Genomic DNA, 16,511 nt, shown 5'->3' with positions numbered 1-16,511 from the left:
GCCTATTGCTTGAGGAGTAGGCAAGTAATCTTTTGCTTCAAACTCAACTTCCACAAATGTTAATTCATTGGACAATATTTATTTGTAGGTTAAGTCTAGGAATTTATTTGTAGGATTTTTTTTGTTTCGTTGTTTTTGTTTTTGTATGTTTCAAAAGTAATATTTTTACTATTTTTTAAAAAACAATTGGTCTAAATTTAATATAAATTTTATTTAAAAATATAAAATTTAAATATTTTGCATAGATAAAATATTTTTACTTGATCATTTATTATTAGTAGTATTTAAAAATATTTTATTAGTGATACTTTGAATACTCAATTAAAGAGAATTAATTCCCATGTTTGATTTTTTATATATTAGAAATTATGCATCAAAATAATTTACTTTAAAATTTGTAAACCTATGAAATAAACCAAATCAAATAGTTTGGTTTAGAAATTTACTAGTATTATAATTTATATTTAATTTGGTTTAACATGTATCTAAATTAGTTTCAAAATAGTTCCAAATTAATTCCAAATTGATTTGGGCTTTAGAGCTATATTGTGGCAAAACCTACAAAGTTACTTGTAATCATGGCTTGTGCAATAGTAGACTTCATTATTTATATTTTACTATGCTTTTTTAGATATCTTCTACTTATTGGTTTACTTCTCTTACTCTATTCTTTAGTAATCTAAGTCTTACTACAAGTTTTTTATCACATATCTCAATTCTTTTGCATTTATTAGCTCCATTGCAATTCTTAACCAACTTGAAGTTGTCAAGCAAGTCCTTATAGTCATATCATATTCCTTGCAATGATTTACAAAGATAATTTATAATTTGCTGGTTGTTGATAATTTTTGCCAATAGTTGGTAGTATTTTGTAATTATTGGTAATTTTTTATTTGGATTTTATTAGCCTTTAATTTGATTCTAAATTTCTTCTCTTAACTTTGCAACAATTCCTTGACCTTTTTGTCTTATTTTTAATTGATTTATTTTTTATTTTTTATTTTTTTACTTATTTTGACAATTAATAGTTAAGATTTCTAAATCTTTGAGCTAAAATTAGACATAATGCCTTCCATATGCACCATTTTTATAGATTTAAATCTTATTACTTTTTTCATTGAAAATTGTTACTTAAAATTTTAAATATTATCTAGATAAAAAAAAAATAGTATAATGGTACTTATTTTAACTAAAAAAATATTTTTTTATTAAAAATATAAATTATATAATAAGCATATTTAAGATTTAATAAAATTATTATTATAAACTTTGCATGTGGTGAAGGTAATTAGAATATTATTCGACGAAGTATAATTACTTAAGTAATAGAAACTTACGCACCAAAATTTGCAATTTTTATTAACAAAATAACTACTAAAAATTTAGACTTGAAATAAAAGTGGTATAATATGTTGCAAATATTGCCACTAAAAATGGTAAAATAATTTATATTTAGATACTACTAATACCTATTTATTGGCCAAATATAAAATTATTAATAAATATCTTAATTAGCATCTTAAAACAAGACAAACTTCTATTAGATATACTTAATAATTTAATTGTTATTAGATAATATATTCAAAAAAGTTCTACATTTAAAATTTATTATAATATTAAATAGAAATATATTTTTTTAATCAAAAGGATATATTTTAATTTCATATTATTGTATTATGTGAAGTCTTGCTTGAGAATGCTGTAGGAACTTGGCTAAAAAAGGTAAATTAGAAATTATAACAACAAGATCCTAATAACTCTAATAGAATCCTAAACAAACTCCAATTAAGCCTTAACAATCATAATCAAAATTTTATAAAATTCAAGAGAAGTCTTAAAGAAATTACAAAAGAATCATAAAAAAATCATAAATTAATCTAAAGAAAAGAAAAGAAAAGAAAAGATAACTAAAGAAATAAAAAATAAATTCTAAATAATACTAAAAATAAAAATCTAAATAAAACCTAAATAATTCTTAATTAAATTCTAATGTAGCTCTAAAAAAATCCTAAACAAAATCTTAAAAAATTCTATTTAAATCCTAATATAGCTCTAAAAAAATCCTAAACAAAATCTTAAAAAATTCTAATTAAATCCTAATATAGTTCTAAAAAAATCCTAAAAAAATTCTAATGAAATCCTTAATAAATTCTAATAAAATTCTAAAAAATCCTAATAAAATCCTAAAGTGATTCTAAATAAAATCCTAATAAACCATAACCAAATTCTTATAGGTATTTTGAAACCCCATTTGATTAAACAACTGATTTCAACTAAAAAAAATACTCACATTTTAACTTTTAAGCAAAAATCAAGTACATAAAGTTTGAGAAAAATCAAACTTATCAATTGAAAGAAAGAACTGCTAATACTCTTGGATGTTTGTCATCCTCCTTCTCTAATATAAATGTTGATCTTCATATAATAATTACTCTTTGTTTAATTGTTCAATTGCTCTCTAAATTGGTAGAAATGTAGATATCTAAGCCTAAAATGTTCTCACAAATGTTTGCTTTAATTCACTTAGCACAATTCTCAAGACTATAGAAAAACTCACTAATCCTAAAATTCAAATATCTGAGACCCTAATCCAATAAAACTTCGATATCCTTCAATCTATTTATTCAATTGACTTCATTTTTGCAAAATATCTTTAAAACAAGGAGAATAACAAATTCACAAACTTTCATCTATAACTCGTTTTAGTATCTTCAAATTCCTCAAATTTACAAGTTTTTTTTTTTTTTTTTTTTTTTTTTTTTTTTTAATATCCAAAATCCCTTAACACATCTCTCACTTTAAAAAGCTCTCCAAAACTTAATATGCATCCAAATTACTTGGATTCAATGCTAAAACAATCCTTCTAAAGTTTGCACTCAAATCCCATTCTCCAATGAACCAAAGAACCTTGGAATTACCATAGGTTTGCAACTTTGTGCCTTAGGATTTGATTTTGATCCTAATTCATAACTAGTTCTCTTTAGATATTAATTCTTTGTTTCTTAATTTCTACCATAAATTATTTCTAACTTCTTTCTTAAGATGCCTATATTATTTATTTTTCTACTATACTTAGTTTTTCCTTATTTATAGTTGTATAGAATAAATAGATTTTTTTTTTAAAAAAGCAACATTAACACTATAAGTTTTTATTCCCTATTTTTTACTCATGTTTTGATACTATATATCTTTCAACTAGACTCTTCTATAATAGAATCTTTATTTTTAACTTTCACCATATAGTCATACTACAATACAACAATGTCAAAAGAAATCATCTTTTGTGAACATGTTTTTGTTTTATATATAAATAAATTTCGAAGTATTTATGTACAATTACACAAAGAATTCTTAAAACATGTTTTATTTTATGATAATTGTTGTTGAATACTTCTAATCTATCAGATTAAGTTTAATAAGTTGTTTTTCTAGATGGTTGTATAAATTTTTCTAATAGAACATGTTTAATCTAATATTATAATAATTAACAAAGTTTTAAAATTTTCTTGTATAAGGTGTTTTACAAGAGTCTATTCTAATTATGTAATTCAAAATTGTATGATACTTTAATTAATTGATCTTATAGATGAATGTCTAAATATATTTTTATACACACCATAAACCATATTGATCACATATACACCATTTTACTACTAGCAAAGATGCTACATAAAAAAAATCAATATGTAATTATAATAATAATAATAATAATAATAATTTTGTATTTTTTTTGCTAGTACCAAAAAGATAATCTTTAAATTATATAAAGAAATTTAATTAAATAGCTTTAAATAAATCTTACTATTAAAGTTAGTCAAGTCTTATTCCTTATTATATATATTAGGTAAACTTCTTGTCAAGTTTAATAAAATTAGCTTTATTGCTAAGCACTAGCCAATTATCAAAGATCCAAGAAGAGACTCTATATTCATTAATTGATTTAAGACCAATGAAGAATATATCAAATTAAATGCCAATTTTATTAAAAAGAGTGAAACTAAGATTTGAGATTCTTTTTATCTCCACCATCATGCATGTAAATTTTCTAATATTTTATTAGAATTATTCAAAGAACACCACAAAATTTACACATTTTGATAATTTGGTGCAAGGTGGTGCAATCAATATAAATATGACTATAAATGTCATTTCTATCATTTGTAAGTTCTTAATAAGTATGCTTTTAGCAACATCTACAATAAGGATAAAATCAATCTTTTTTTTTATTAGATATTCATGAATTTAATGATTTGGTTTATATTAAAGCATTTTCCCACTATTTAATGGTAATTTTTTTGTTCTTGACTAACAATGTTTTTACAAACAAAGATAACTTAGATATTATTTTTAAAGTGGCTAAAAGAATATTACCTTTATATTTTTGGATATAAGATTCTTTTCAGTTTGAATAATTATAATATTAACATTCTTCTTAAGTTGCTTTTATATCACATGTACTTTAGGAGTACCATAATATTATACTTTAAAAAATAAAACCTTAAAGATTTAATTTTTTATAATATTTTCATTATCTACAATCTCAAGATGTACTATCTTTGTTGCTTTAGTTGTCTTGTCTTCCAATGTCTGAAAGAGAATGTAAAAAACCTTGAAAGAGTTAACATCCTTAATGTAATTTAGATGGTTCTTTTAATCTTGAGATCAAATGTTGAATCAATTACCATTTTAAACTACTTTCTTCATTATTATATTTTTACTTTAAAACAAATTATTGCAAATATTAGATTGGTTTATTTTATTTTATTTTTGATAGAAAAAATCACTGTAATTATTTTCATGGTTTCTTCTAAGAAATCAAAGAATTGTCTTACATTGATTTTATAACTAAGTAGAATTTAATGTATTTTGTAGAAATTAGAGAAATATAACCTAACAAGCTCAACAATTGGATTGTATAAGATAATATTATTGTATTGTTGATCTACAGGAAAAATTGACTACAAATAGATCAAAAAATAGATGCAAATATTACATATTAACATGAATTGTGACATAGACTTATATCAAAATTGTTCTTAGTAGTTTATACAACAAAAAATCTAATTTAGAAATTTTAATTTTGTTTTGTTTGGTTTGAAGATCACTTTAAGTAAATCAATCCATATCAAACTTGCCAATATCTAATTTGAATATTACTATTGAATGATAATTGTAGATTAATTTTTGTATTAATAATACTAATAATTTATAAAATCAAAATATGTATGTATTTAAAGATGTATTTTAAAATAGTTCAAAGTCAAGAACATTAAGCTTGTAATAAGCTTGTAATCTAAAAATTAATAATTAAGAATAAATTGAATTATCTAAAGTCATTTGACTTATAAAATCAATCCTTACAATTAAGTTTTTAAAGAGTAATTTTAATATGTTTGTATGTTGTGTATATTTGTTTAAAAAATATGAGTAAATTATTTTTAGTTTTATACTTGAACTCTATTTCACTAGTTGTTCAAAAAGAAAAACAAAATAATAATTTTTAACAAAATTGTTGTACTTTAAAAATATAAACTGTGGTTGCATTCTAAAATTTCCCTTAATAGTAAAAAAAATCTTACAATTAAATATACACACACACACATACCATTCAAGTTCTGAGATTTCAAAGGAAAAGAAAGGGAGGCACAAAGCGCTCACATGATACAACGGCGAAGGCTTTCCGAGCAACATTCGCCAGCGCGACTCATCCTTCTCTTCGTGTCGGATTCCGATCACTTGCAATCATCGATGATAAGATGATAATCAATCTTCGGCACCAGAAATCAACCCCACACAAGCAATAAAAACAAACAGTAACAGAAATTACAGCTTCGGGCCTGGAATCCGCAGTTGGAAACTGTCTCGAAAGCCACGTCACATCGTGCACTCCACCAGGAAATCGGTTCGTGAGAGTGTTCTTGTCAAAGATTTTCCAAGCAAAAGCTTGCAACGATTGATGTGGGATGGTGGCTGGGATGAGGTGAAGAGTTGCTCTGTGGCAGCGTGTGAACTGCTGATGGGCTGGGAAGGGATCGTGATGTTGAGTCCGTCGATGATGTTCAATAGAGTCGGAGGATATGCCGACGATGCACCAGCGTGGACATAGTTTCTACGACATTGATATATCGCGGACTATTGGTGTTGCTTTTCCAATTGGGTGAGTCAGCTGGTACACTGGCTTCTCCTTTTTATGGAAGATCTTCTTGTGTAGAGAGACAACTCCTCTGTGCTACTCTGTCAATCCATCAAGACGTGGAAATCACGGTCTTTTGGTGTTGGGTTTTGTGATTTGTTGCGGGTTTTCAGTTTTCTTTTTGTTGGTTGTCGATTGTGAGTGTGTTCTGGCTTTGTAGCCTGTGGAATTGTCGGAGGCGTTTGAAGCATTGCTCATGGGTAGTGTGACCACAATGACGTCCGTGGTGCCTGTGAGTTCCCTTCTCCCCCGCCCGAATTTGTGGTCACAAGGCCTCAGAAATGGATCATTCAGCAGTTCGTGCGCGCTTGTGAAGCATCCCCGCTTCAGATTCTCGAAATCCAGCTCAAGAGAACAGCTGATGGGATGGCAAGAAGGCTGCAGAGAGCGAAGAAAAGGGCTCTGTGTGGCGAGCATTAGCGAAAGGGATGGACCGACTTTGGAAGAGGAAGAAGAACGTGCACGGGCTGACGAGAGGACAGGTATGGGAGGGTACAAGCTGAAGGAGAACCCTAAAGTAGTTCAACCGGTGCAGTTGGAGATGGAAACATTGGGTGACATAGTGCGACCGAAGCGTTTTGCCTTCAACTATGGCTTCCAAGCAAAATTTTTGAGGACGGGACCGTCGGTTCCTGGAAACGTCGTCAAATTGGCATTCGAGAATTTTGGGCGCGAATGGAGGGTAATTCCAGCATTTTCATTGTTTGATCAAATTCTATTTGAATTATTTGTTTGTCTCCAAGGTTCTGATGCATCTTTTCACGCAGAGAGAGGCACTCACAGCTAATTTTAAATTCAATTCACATAAAGTGGCAAGACATTGTGGTGAGATGGGGGTACCTGTAATTTTCAGAGTCAGTTTGATCTTGTCGTCAAACCTTTCCGGTTTCGATCTAGGTTTGCAGAATTTCACTAGCGGGTCTCTGTTACATTATTTCTGAATGCTGCACAATGGTGCTGCGAGTGGCTGCGATAGTCGTCGATTCTCAACAAGCAGTTGTCTAGCTACACATTTTGATGTGACGAGCACTGGCCTTGGAAGTCCTGATATTACTGTGAATGCGGTGTATGACAATTTTGGCCAATATAACAGAGGTGGCGTTTAACTCGTGGTACTGTGTCAATGTGAACTGCAGTCATTGCGGCGTACTATCCTGTTTACAGAGCTGAAGAGGATTGATCGTGAGCTCCCTTGTTTCCTCTCATTTTGAAATTCTACTACAAAGCTCCGGATAGAGCTGTAGATGGAATTCTCTGCTAGTGCGGAAAAAAGCTTTTCTTAAATTTTAACACTAACGCGCTTATCCTTCTTGCAGCCTCCAAGTTGAATGGTCCGCTTGAAATCGTCACAGCCTACACCGGGCGTGGTCTTTTCTTGTTTCTCAGAGGCTTGGACAAGTTTCTCACATTGTATGATGGTCTAATGGAGTTGAAACCTCTTGAAACGGTGATCTCTTTACCTCTTAAGTATTATGCTCCTTTATTGCGAAGTCTACTTAAGCAAATCCTGAAAAGAGGCCAGGAGAACTCAATTCTTTACATAGTACACTACTGTAACCCTAGATTGGCAAACAGGTAACAAAAAGCTGCCCATGGTACTGGTAGGCGTTATCATGAGCTGATTGAAACGATTCTTACAACTTCATGACCCTTAATAAGTTATCCAAGTAATATTCTAGTCATCTTGGTTCCCAGACTCTCATGATTGAGGTGATTTTCACAGAATGGAGAAAATCTAGAGCAAGATGAGTTAAGAGCAGCGCTGAAGAAGTTGACCCTGAGTAACCAGGCTGTATGGGATAGAGAAAATGCGCGCCCTCCAGTAGAAGCTCCTTGGTGGATTCTCGGCCCTTACTATCTTCTCTGTCTGGTTCGTAATTGTATCCCTTCCTCCAGAAATAGAACCTGTTGCATGGCCTGTGCAGATCATTGTTAATCATAACATTAAGTTATTTCTCAAGTGCTAATTATTTGTACACACAACTTCTGACCATGTAAGTCATGTACCCTCAAGATTAACAGCAGTTATTAACATCTTCTATTGTTAACTTCACCATTTGTCAGATGCTGGACGTGATCTTTAATGATAGGCCCATCCAACGCTTCTGGTTCTTGGAGACTGTGGCTCGAATGCCTTACTTTTCGTATCCTCTGCAATGTTATTGAGGTTATTATGTGGACTTCATCCTTTCTGTTACACTACGATTTCCATTGTACAGTAGATGTTGGATTGATCATTGGTAATGTTTACCGTACAATTTGACATTTGTAGTCATCTACGGATGCTTAGCATTTTTCAAGTGTTGTTAGATGTCAATCCTTGACACATTTCACAGATACATTTCAATGCTTCATCTATACGAGACTTTGGGATGGTGCGTATTCTTAACTTGGACAGCTGCTGCAGTAGTGGAAGGTTTGACGGGGCATGCAAGTGCACGAGGAAATCCTCTGGAATAGTAGTTGGATGAGCAAGTTTGCCTTCGAATAGTATTCGAATATTGTAAATCTGGTTAGTGGACTTTCAGTTTCATCAGTAAAATTGCGCCGATTTCTTCTTTTCTGTTAACTTCAGGTGGCGCATTGGAGCTGAAGTACGAAAGGTTCACTTTGCAGAGGTAACAATTTCTAAATCGTGTTTGTGTCGGCCTGTTGTACTCGGTGTAACTTATTTCAGCTGTAACTCGATCTTGAGTATCCACTTTTTGAAGCATTTCTCCTGTATCGCGTACAATGCTACATGTGAATATAGTCTCTTCGGAATTGAGACCCAGTTGAATGTGTGGTGAATTTGGTCTGAATAAGAAATTCTGTCTTGTATGAGCAGGAATGGAATGAAATGCACCATTTGCGGATAATGGAGTCCCTTGGAGGAGACTTGGAGTGGGGAGACCGGTTCTTCGCTCAACATGCTGCTTTTTTCTACTATTGGGTTTGTTGCTAACACATTAACAACACGCTATTGATTTGCATACGCAGCTGGTGATCACCTTTTACTCAGATTTGTAGGAAGGACTGGAGAATTCATGCAGCATTTTAATGGACAGTTAGGTAATGAAATTTCCTGTTTTTAATGTCCGTGGATGTGGGTGTGGGCGATAGGTGTTGAACTTGATGTTCTTGATCTCACCGAAAGTGGCATATAATTTCTCCGAGCTCATTGAGATGCATGCTGGTAAGTTAGTCTGCTGTCATGGACTTTCCTACTTGATCAGCTGTTTGTTAAGCTTCTGTATCTATCTCCTCTTTGTATATGTCGAAATCAATATTTTTGAATGACTATTTGGCATGGGACATTATTCTCAAGCGAAGGATATAAGAAGGGGATTATGTTAGTCCCTGTTTTATTTCACATAATTAGGCAACTTTGAAGAAACGTATTTTTGTTGTGTTTCTTTCTGTGTTTTAGTGTGAATTGGAGCTTGTAGAGTGTCGGTAATGAATATAATATTGTCTCTATAGTGGACACGTACGGAGAGTTCGCTGATGCAAATGAGGAGCTGTTGAAAACTCTCCCACCTCCTCCTGCAGCCTTGGAATACTACGAGAGCGAAGATCTTTACATGTAAGCATGTGCTTCACAGGACAATTTGAGTGAAATAGTCTGCAATGCTTGATTTCTGTTTTTTTATAGTTGGATAACCCTACGCAGGCTTCACTTACTTTTGAAATGTTGATTCTGGATTAGATTTGTTTTAGATAACAGAAAGTAAACATTTGCTCCAGCCGACCCATTTCCTATGTACGCTAAATGCAGCGGGACGTGTTTGATTTTGGAATCGCGAAACATGCAGGTACGATGAGTTCCAGACAAGTCAAGCACCTGAGACTCGTCGTCCAAAGATCAACAATTTGTACGATGTCTTCAAAGCTATTAGTGTAAGTGCACATCTACATCCTCGCTGTCCACTGAAGTAGCAACACTTTAATTGCCGAATTTACAATTGCATGTGGCTGTAAATGGCTTTCTTGACTACAACCACCGTTTAGTATGTAATAATACTATAATAACAGTAATAACATTACAATAATAATAATCATATTACAATATAATATAATATTAACATTATTACCATAATGAAAACCACTCCTCTCAAATCCGAGGAAGGGACGTTTTGATGAAATATTGGTTTCTGTTAATCTAGGATTGTGCTTCAAGTTCAGATTTTTATCTATCAAGGTTGAGTAACACTAAAAATACGTTTGGGGTATGCAGGGAGATGAACTAGAGCACGTGAAAACAATGTCAGCATGTCAAACCTTGGACATGCCCATAAAGAGCCCTCATAATCGACGTCAGCAGGACAATGTGACGGCCAGTAAATGATGAATTTTTTTCCTTGGACCATTCCTATCTCGTGAAATCTCAGCATGGCGGCGTCTTAATCTACAACCCGACCTCTGGGTGCAGGCTAGGTAGGAACCTATTTGTGTATGTACTCGTTTACAGAATGATCGCTAAGTAGCTTAAGGCTTAGTTCTCTGTGACCGTTTTGTATGACCAATTTTGACATAGATTTGATATATTTGGCAATATTTGAAGTATTGTTTGACAGGAACAATACTATGTAGGGGCCGTGAGCTTAGCGCCCAGTTTCTTGTATAATAGTTTTGATGATCATCTGTTACAATTTCAGTGGAATGGTGATTGAGTTCTTCGACCAGCTCTTTTTGGTCTGTAATGTACGATTACACTAAGTTGAGATCTTTCTACTGCACTTTCGACCCTGAATGTTACCGTGTTTCTAAACTTTGACAAGGTTGCAGTTAAATCTAAAGGATATATAAAAACTGATTGTCCCAAAAAAGAGAAAAGCCTCTTAGATTACTACCATCGTAATTTATTGTAACCAAATAAATTAAGGTGGAAAAGCATGAAACGAAGAGCTTTCAAAGAATTCTTTTTTGTTTCAACATTGTATTTTGTTGTATTTTGATATATATGTGTGTGTCTGTGTGTGTGTATATTTGTTTTTAATTTAAATAATCCATAAGTTGTACAAATGGTTTGTTTATGTTGGATTATGAACGCACAATAAGCCCATTTTTTGTATTCTGTAAAGGATGCTACGTATTCCTGGGAATGCACAACAATCCTGTGAAATAGGTATAAGGTACCATAAATTCTGGATTTTGACTAGCCTTATCACTCAATTAATTGCAAATATTGACTCCTCATTACAAATATTGATTTTCAGTTTCTGCTCTTTCTCCACCTCTCTTTCGCTGTGGTCGGAGCTCTTTTAGCCAGCCCTCCACCATACAAAGGAGCGGTAAGCTCGGGAACTGGTTGAGGTCTAGACAGTTAATGAATTATTTCCTTGAAGGGTGCTTAACAATGCTTGATTTTGTTCTTGCATGGTTATGCTGGCTGTAGATTACGAGACAGTGATTAGCTGTAGCAATGCGCTGATTGACAAATTTCGAAGCGTTTGTGGCATTGGAAAAAGAAGACCTTGGCATCTACCAATGATGCCAATGGTACATTTGTGGATCATTTGTAATCAAAACCTTCTCTATGTTGGCCGAGAAATAAGTGTTGCAATTAAAGCAAATCATGGCTTCTTAGAGTCTATCTCAAATGCGTCTAAGAGGAGTTGTATTGGCAAGTGCATTAATCAGTTAACACATGAATTAATCAATGATGAGATTGAACATTATTAACGTTTTGATTTTACAAAGAATGTTGGTTTTACAACCAAAATGAAGAGAGAGGAAATGGTCAGATTCAAGCCGAAAGTTAGCAGAACGGAGGATGAAAGCATGAAAGCGGAAGGAGAGCTAGACAAAAGAGCGCCAACGACAGCAGAAAGAGACAGGTGGAGCAGAGTGGACAAAACATCTTAAATTTAATACCTGTAACAAAAAGGAGAGTGCTATGGACTGCTGTGGGTAGTGCATCCACTCCTTAGGACAGTAGATTTAGTGTTTTCGAAAGAAAACAGCCATGCCTAAAACCACGGTATTCTACGATGGTGAAGGACTGAACGCTGGTCGTTGGACTTTCTGGATTGTGTAATTTGCAGTTATGATCCAGAAAGACAGTTTTCGTTTCGAAGAAAATAACAAGATGAGGTACTATGCTCCTGCACACTAATAGATGGATCAATTAAGAGGAGTATCAATGCTTGATTTTAAAAGGAAAAGCCAATCATTACCGCCCATGGTGCTCCGAGGGGGGGGGGGGGATTTACGAGATCAATGTTTGAAGTATAGTCATCAAATACTGCTTGCTAAAAAAATGCTATTTCAGGAGGAAATTACAAAGCAATGTAACCTTCATAAACTGCAACTCCAGACACCCGCTGCCTAGCTTCCACACATGATGATGGAAACCACCCTGCTTGACCTTTGCATTCTCCCTCTGACCAGCCGGATGGGACCACTTGACGCACAACAACATGGTCTCCGACAGATAATGAAAGTTCTCCGTGGCTCTCTGCTTCGAAAGGGTTAAACACTTCCGCAAGGATGTAATTGCTAGATTGGCTGTGTTTGGAATAAGCCGAATTACCCATATTTGCATCCACAAAAATAGGCGCTTCCGCAGCTGCTCCAGAAGATGGCACCCTTGCCTCACTGTGTTGCAGTTCAGATACTAATTGATCCTGAAGCTGGTCCAGGATTTCAGCAACCCGTTTATGATAGGCCTGCTCAGTATGTACCAGTGCAATGATCCGCTGAACGGTAAGACGCTGCTGTTGAGCTTCTACAGCTAACATAGCAGATGTTGCTTCTTTTCCCAAAACTGCCATTGATGATGCGAGCTCCTGCATCTTCGTTTCAGCTACTTGCAGCTTTACGACACTATCCACACCACCTGACTCTTTCGTTCTCCGTTTGCTGACCTCACCTGCCTGAACTTCTGCTTCTTGACGTAAGCGGTCGTAACGCTGTGTCAGTTGCCTAGCGTCTTCCAAAGGTGAGCCATTGAACATTGCCCTCAAAGGCTCTGCCACTTCTGTGTTTAGGGCCAAAAGCATAGAATCCTGCTCCTTGTCCATCTGGATTTTGGCTGTACCATATTGCAAAGAGGGTTTAGAAAGAACCATGCCAATCTCAGGACCCTCAGTTCCATACTTTTTACACTCATCTGCCAGTTTGTTTGCAACTTCCAGTTGCTTGTTACCATTACTGATGATTCCTTCCACACATCTTACCACCTCTCTCTGGAAATGTTTTGCAGCCCTGGTAGACGCGTAAGCCTTCTCAAGTTGCTGGTGTCGCAGTAGCTCAACCTCATCAATGATTATGTCGCTGCCTGATGCATGCCCTCCTAACTGCTTTAGAACGGCATGTTGCTGCTTAACAACCTGGTCGCGCAACTTATTCGCGCTCTTCCTGAACCTGTCCATTTTCGGTGGTGGACCAGGGACTACGTGATCAAGAACTTCAGCCTGGCCATTGCACCTGTTCCATGTTACATAAAACCACTTAAGACTACGTTTTTCGGGGCCTTTCACAGGTATGCAGAAAGAGTGACCAAAGAAGGTTTCGAATAGACATTCTGGCTTCAAAGAACCAAGAAAGCGCATTTATGAAGGACTAGAATTTATAAACAGATAAAAGCTCTGCATCCACAATAATACAGGAGAGTAAAGGTGAATAACACTTACCAGCTCTAAAGTCTACGCATGTCAACCTTACAATCTTTTCTTCTGCAACAATCTGACATATGCACCACGAGTAGTTTCCATTACTGAGTTAGTCGTTCACAGTAAATATCAGATCAGGGAAGCTAGCGAGCAATGTGCACAGAACTAGACAACCCATCATTCTAACCACAGAACAGCGTCATATATATATATATATATATATATATATATAGATAGATAGATAGATAGATAGATAGATAAAGGACCCTTCATCAGCCTTGCAAATGCCTAGATCTGCGATGAGGCCATAAAAATTCGGCACAACTAGGGTGAAAAACGATGCATGGATCCATTGCACTGCAAGCGAACAGCACTTTTTCAGATTAAAAACAAGCAAACTAGTAGGTATTCTTCACACACACACACGAGAGCTGATGCCCATTGCATATAATAAACGGCTCCCTGCAAAAGGGAATTCCGTTCTTCTATCGTCGTAAGGCCTGTCGAAACAACCTCTTGCGGGAACAAGAAAAATAAAGTAAAAAATACCGCATTCTGCAATTAGGTCACTCGACCAGTCACGACGACGACGACTAAACTTAGTGACTAAGCACAAAAAACGATTAACTACAACTCACACCTAAGCAGGACCGACACTGACCACGAGTAGTTTCCATTACTGAGTTAGTCGTTCACAGTAAATATCAGATCAGGGAAGCTAGCGAGCAATGTGCACAGAACTAGACAACCCATCATTCTAACCACAGAACAGCGTCATATATATATATATATATATATATAGATAGATAGATAGATAGATAGATAGATAGATAGATAGATAGATAAAGGACCCTTCATCAGCCTTGCAAATGCCTAGATCTGCGATGAGGCAATAAAAATTCGGCACAACTAGGGTGAAAAACGATGCATGGATCCATTGCACTGCAAGCGAACAGCACTTTTTCAGATTAAAAACAAGCAAACTAGTAGGTATTCTTCACACACACACACGAGAGCTGATGCCCATTGCATATAATAAACGGCTCCCTGCAAAAGGGAATTCCGTTCTTCTATCGTCGTAAGGCCTGTCGAAACAACCTCTTGCGGGAACAAGAAAAATAAAGTAAAAAATACCGCATTCTGCAATTAGGTCACTCGACCAGTCACGACGACGACGACTAAACTTAGTGACTAAGCACAAAAAACGATTAACTACAACTCACACCTAAGCAGGACCGACACTGACCTAACACCGACCGCCCTATTTGCACGTTTAACGATAACAAGAGCATATTCTTGTTGTGATAATCACCAAAAGAAAGGAACAAACCTCCAGAGAAGCGGCAAAGAGAAAAAGAACGCACCGTATAAAACTTACAATGATGTTTGGAGGTGACCGGACGAGGATGCGAACGATGGCAGAGAATGATACATGCGCGTCAAACAAGGAAGTGTGCATCGGGAGGTTGCGAGGGCCAGGGTTGGCACACTCGGATACCAAGAAGGGAGACCATGGCAGGACAATGCTCGGCTATGGCGAAGCACAGGAGAAGCAGAAGCCTGGCACAAGTGTGACGTGCAGGAACTGAGATCCCAGCTACAGTGTTTCTGGTGAGACGCGGCTTTTACTTTTTGAATGCTTTTGTCTTTGTTATGAACTCCTTTACTTTTTTGTTTTCAATAATATAACAAGTTCATGGCATAATATAGCAAGTTCATAGCATAACATAACAACTCCAATACTGTTTCCGTGTTTTACAAATTCAGAAAATCTGTATCAACTTTGAAATTGTTCAAAAGTTGATAATCGTCATGATTGTTGCACTGTTGATGATTAAACTTATCATTAAAATAATTAAGATAATGAAAAATGGACAACCATTGATTAATACATGGTATTGAAAATCATTCTTCAAACTTCAAGTATTTCTATGTATATATATTTGCATGTGTGTGTGTATATATATATATATATATATATGTGTGTGTGTGTGTGTTTAAATACACACATGCATACATTAGCAATGATAAGTACAAATTATTTCTTCTAATACTAACATTCTGATTATGGTTTTAAGATAAAATATATTTCTAATATAACAATATATTATTTTAACACAGAAAAATATAGAATTAATTGAACAATGAGTTGTCAAAATACTTCAATAGTTATATAACTACATAAATCAAAAATTTCAAAACCAATCTGAAGTAGATAAATGTATCAATGAATGAAAAATGATAATCAAATTTTATGCAAGAATTTAAATTTATTAAAAAAAAAATCGAAAATTTAGTTACAACATATACGATTTTTTTTAATGTCTATACAATTATTAAAGTCATGATTGAATTATTGTACGAGTGAATGAAAACATCAGTTTGTTTTTGTTAATAAAACACAAGGTAGTTAATGAATCAATTTACAATATATCTTTACATAGATGATAACTCATAGATACATGGAAAGTAAAATATTAATGGAAACAGAATGACCAATTCATAATTTAAATTATTTTATTATACTAAATATATAATTAATCAAATTTTATAAACATTAAATATATTATATATTAAAAATTATATGGTTCATTTATATATATATATATATGGAATTTTTTTATTTGAAGATGCCCAAATAATATCAAGTATCAAAAAAAATTATCTAATTTATATAGATTAGTCATTTTGGTTGTTGATTCTTAATAATAGATTCTTTTTCA

General features: G+C 33.8%; 2 protein-coding genes and 1 long non-coding RNA gene across 6 annotated transcripts; 1 reads left to right on the top strand and 2 right to left on the bottom strand.

Moving 5' to 3' along the window:
- Nucleotides 1–4,451: 4,451 nt before the first annotated feature.
- On the bottom strand, nucleotides 4,452–5,944 carry LOC149986254 (uncharacterized). Its single transcript, XR_016501076.1, has 4 exons — nucleotides 5,828–5,944; nucleotides 5,659–5,735; nucleotides 4,833–4,890; nucleotides 4,452–4,587 (listed from the first exon to the last, which is right to left on the bottom strand). It is a non-coding gene; the product is annotated as an uncharacterized LOC149986254 (long non-coding RNA).
- On the top strand, nucleotides 5,797–10,911 carry LOC112278476 (uncharacterized). Of its 2 annotated transcripts, XM_024512027.3 has the most exons (13): nucleotides 5,797–6,157; nucleotides 6,354–6,875; nucleotides 7,330–7,375; nucleotides 7,510–7,640; nucleotides 7,917–8,063; nucleotides 8,258–8,337; nucleotides 8,530–8,568; nucleotides 8,769–8,811; nucleotides 9,021–9,125; nucleotides 9,296–9,368; nucleotides 9,656–9,758; nucleotides 9,988–10,072; nucleotides 10,410–10,911. In XM_024512027.3, the coding sequence occupies exons 2-13, from the start codon at nucleotides 6,390–6,392 to the stop codon at nucleotides 10,518–10,520; spliced, it is 1,449 nt and encodes a 482-aa protein (XP_024367795.1). In that variant the 5' UTR covers nucleotides 5,797–6,157; nucleotides 6,354–6,389; the 3' UTR covers nucleotides 10,521–10,911. The 2 variants fall into 2 exon arrangements, with proteins under 2 accessions (XP_024367795.1, XP_073388107.1); XM_073532006.2 differs by lacking the exon at nucleotides 5,797–6,157 and having other exon boundaries at nucleotides 6,231–6,875.
- Nucleotides 10,912–12,417: 1,506 nt separating this feature from the next.
- Nucleotides 12,418–15,366, bottom strand: LOC112278508 (SH3 domain-containing protein 2). 3 transcript variants are annotated; one of them, XM_024512098.2, is made up of 3 exons: nucleotides 15,167–15,366; nucleotides 13,810–13,861; nucleotides 12,418–13,603 (listed from the first exon to the last, which is right to left on the bottom strand). In XM_024512098.2, exon 3 carries the CDS (start codon nucleotides 13,546–13,548, stop codon nucleotides 12,454–12,456), a length of 1,095 nt encoding a protein of 364 aa, XP_024367866.1. In that variant the 5' UTR covers nucleotides 13,549–13,603; nucleotides 13,810–13,861; nucleotides 15,167–15,366; the 3' UTR covers nucleotides 12,418–12,453. The 3 variants fall into 3 exon arrangements, with proteins under 3 accessions (XP_024367866.1, XP_024367865.1, XP_024367867.1); XM_024512097.3 differs by having other exon boundaries at nucleotides 15,153–15,356; XM_024512099.3 differs by lacking the exon at nucleotides 15,167–15,366 and adding an exon at nucleotides 14,055–14,146.
- Nucleotides 15,367–16,511: the final 1,145 nt, after the last annotated feature.

This window comes from Physcomitrium patens, chromosome 25, assembly GCF_059467195.1.
Source record: "Physcomitrium patens ecotype Gransden chromosome 25, ASM5946719v1, whole genome shotgun sequence".
NCBI classification, from domain to species: Eukaryota; Viridiplantae; Streptophyta; class Bryopsida; order Funariales; family Funariaceae; genus Physcomitrium; species Physcomitrium patens.
The sequence above is the reverse complement of the archived record's forward strand: the minus strand, read 5'-3'. Positions and strand labels throughout refer to the sequence as shown.

Bases quoted from the DNA above. Each gene is read 5' to 3' on its own strand.
- LOC112278476 (XM_024512027.3), top strand. From the start codon at position 6,390: ATGGGTAGTGTGACCACAATGACGTCCGTGGTGCCTGTGAGTTCCCTT. The intron at 7,376-7,509 runs GTGAGCTCCCTT...TCCTTCTTGCAG, and splicing joins AGAGCTGAAGAGGATTGATC to CCTCCAAGTTGAATGGTCCG. The intron at 10,073-10,409 runs GTAAGTGCACAT...TGGGGTATGCAG, and splicing joins ATGTCTTCAAAGCTATTAGT to GGAGATGAACTAGAGCACGT.
- LOC112278508 (XM_024512098.2), bottom strand. From the start codon at position 13,548: ATGGACAGGTTCAGGAAGAGCGCGAATAAGTTGCGCGACCAGGTTGTT.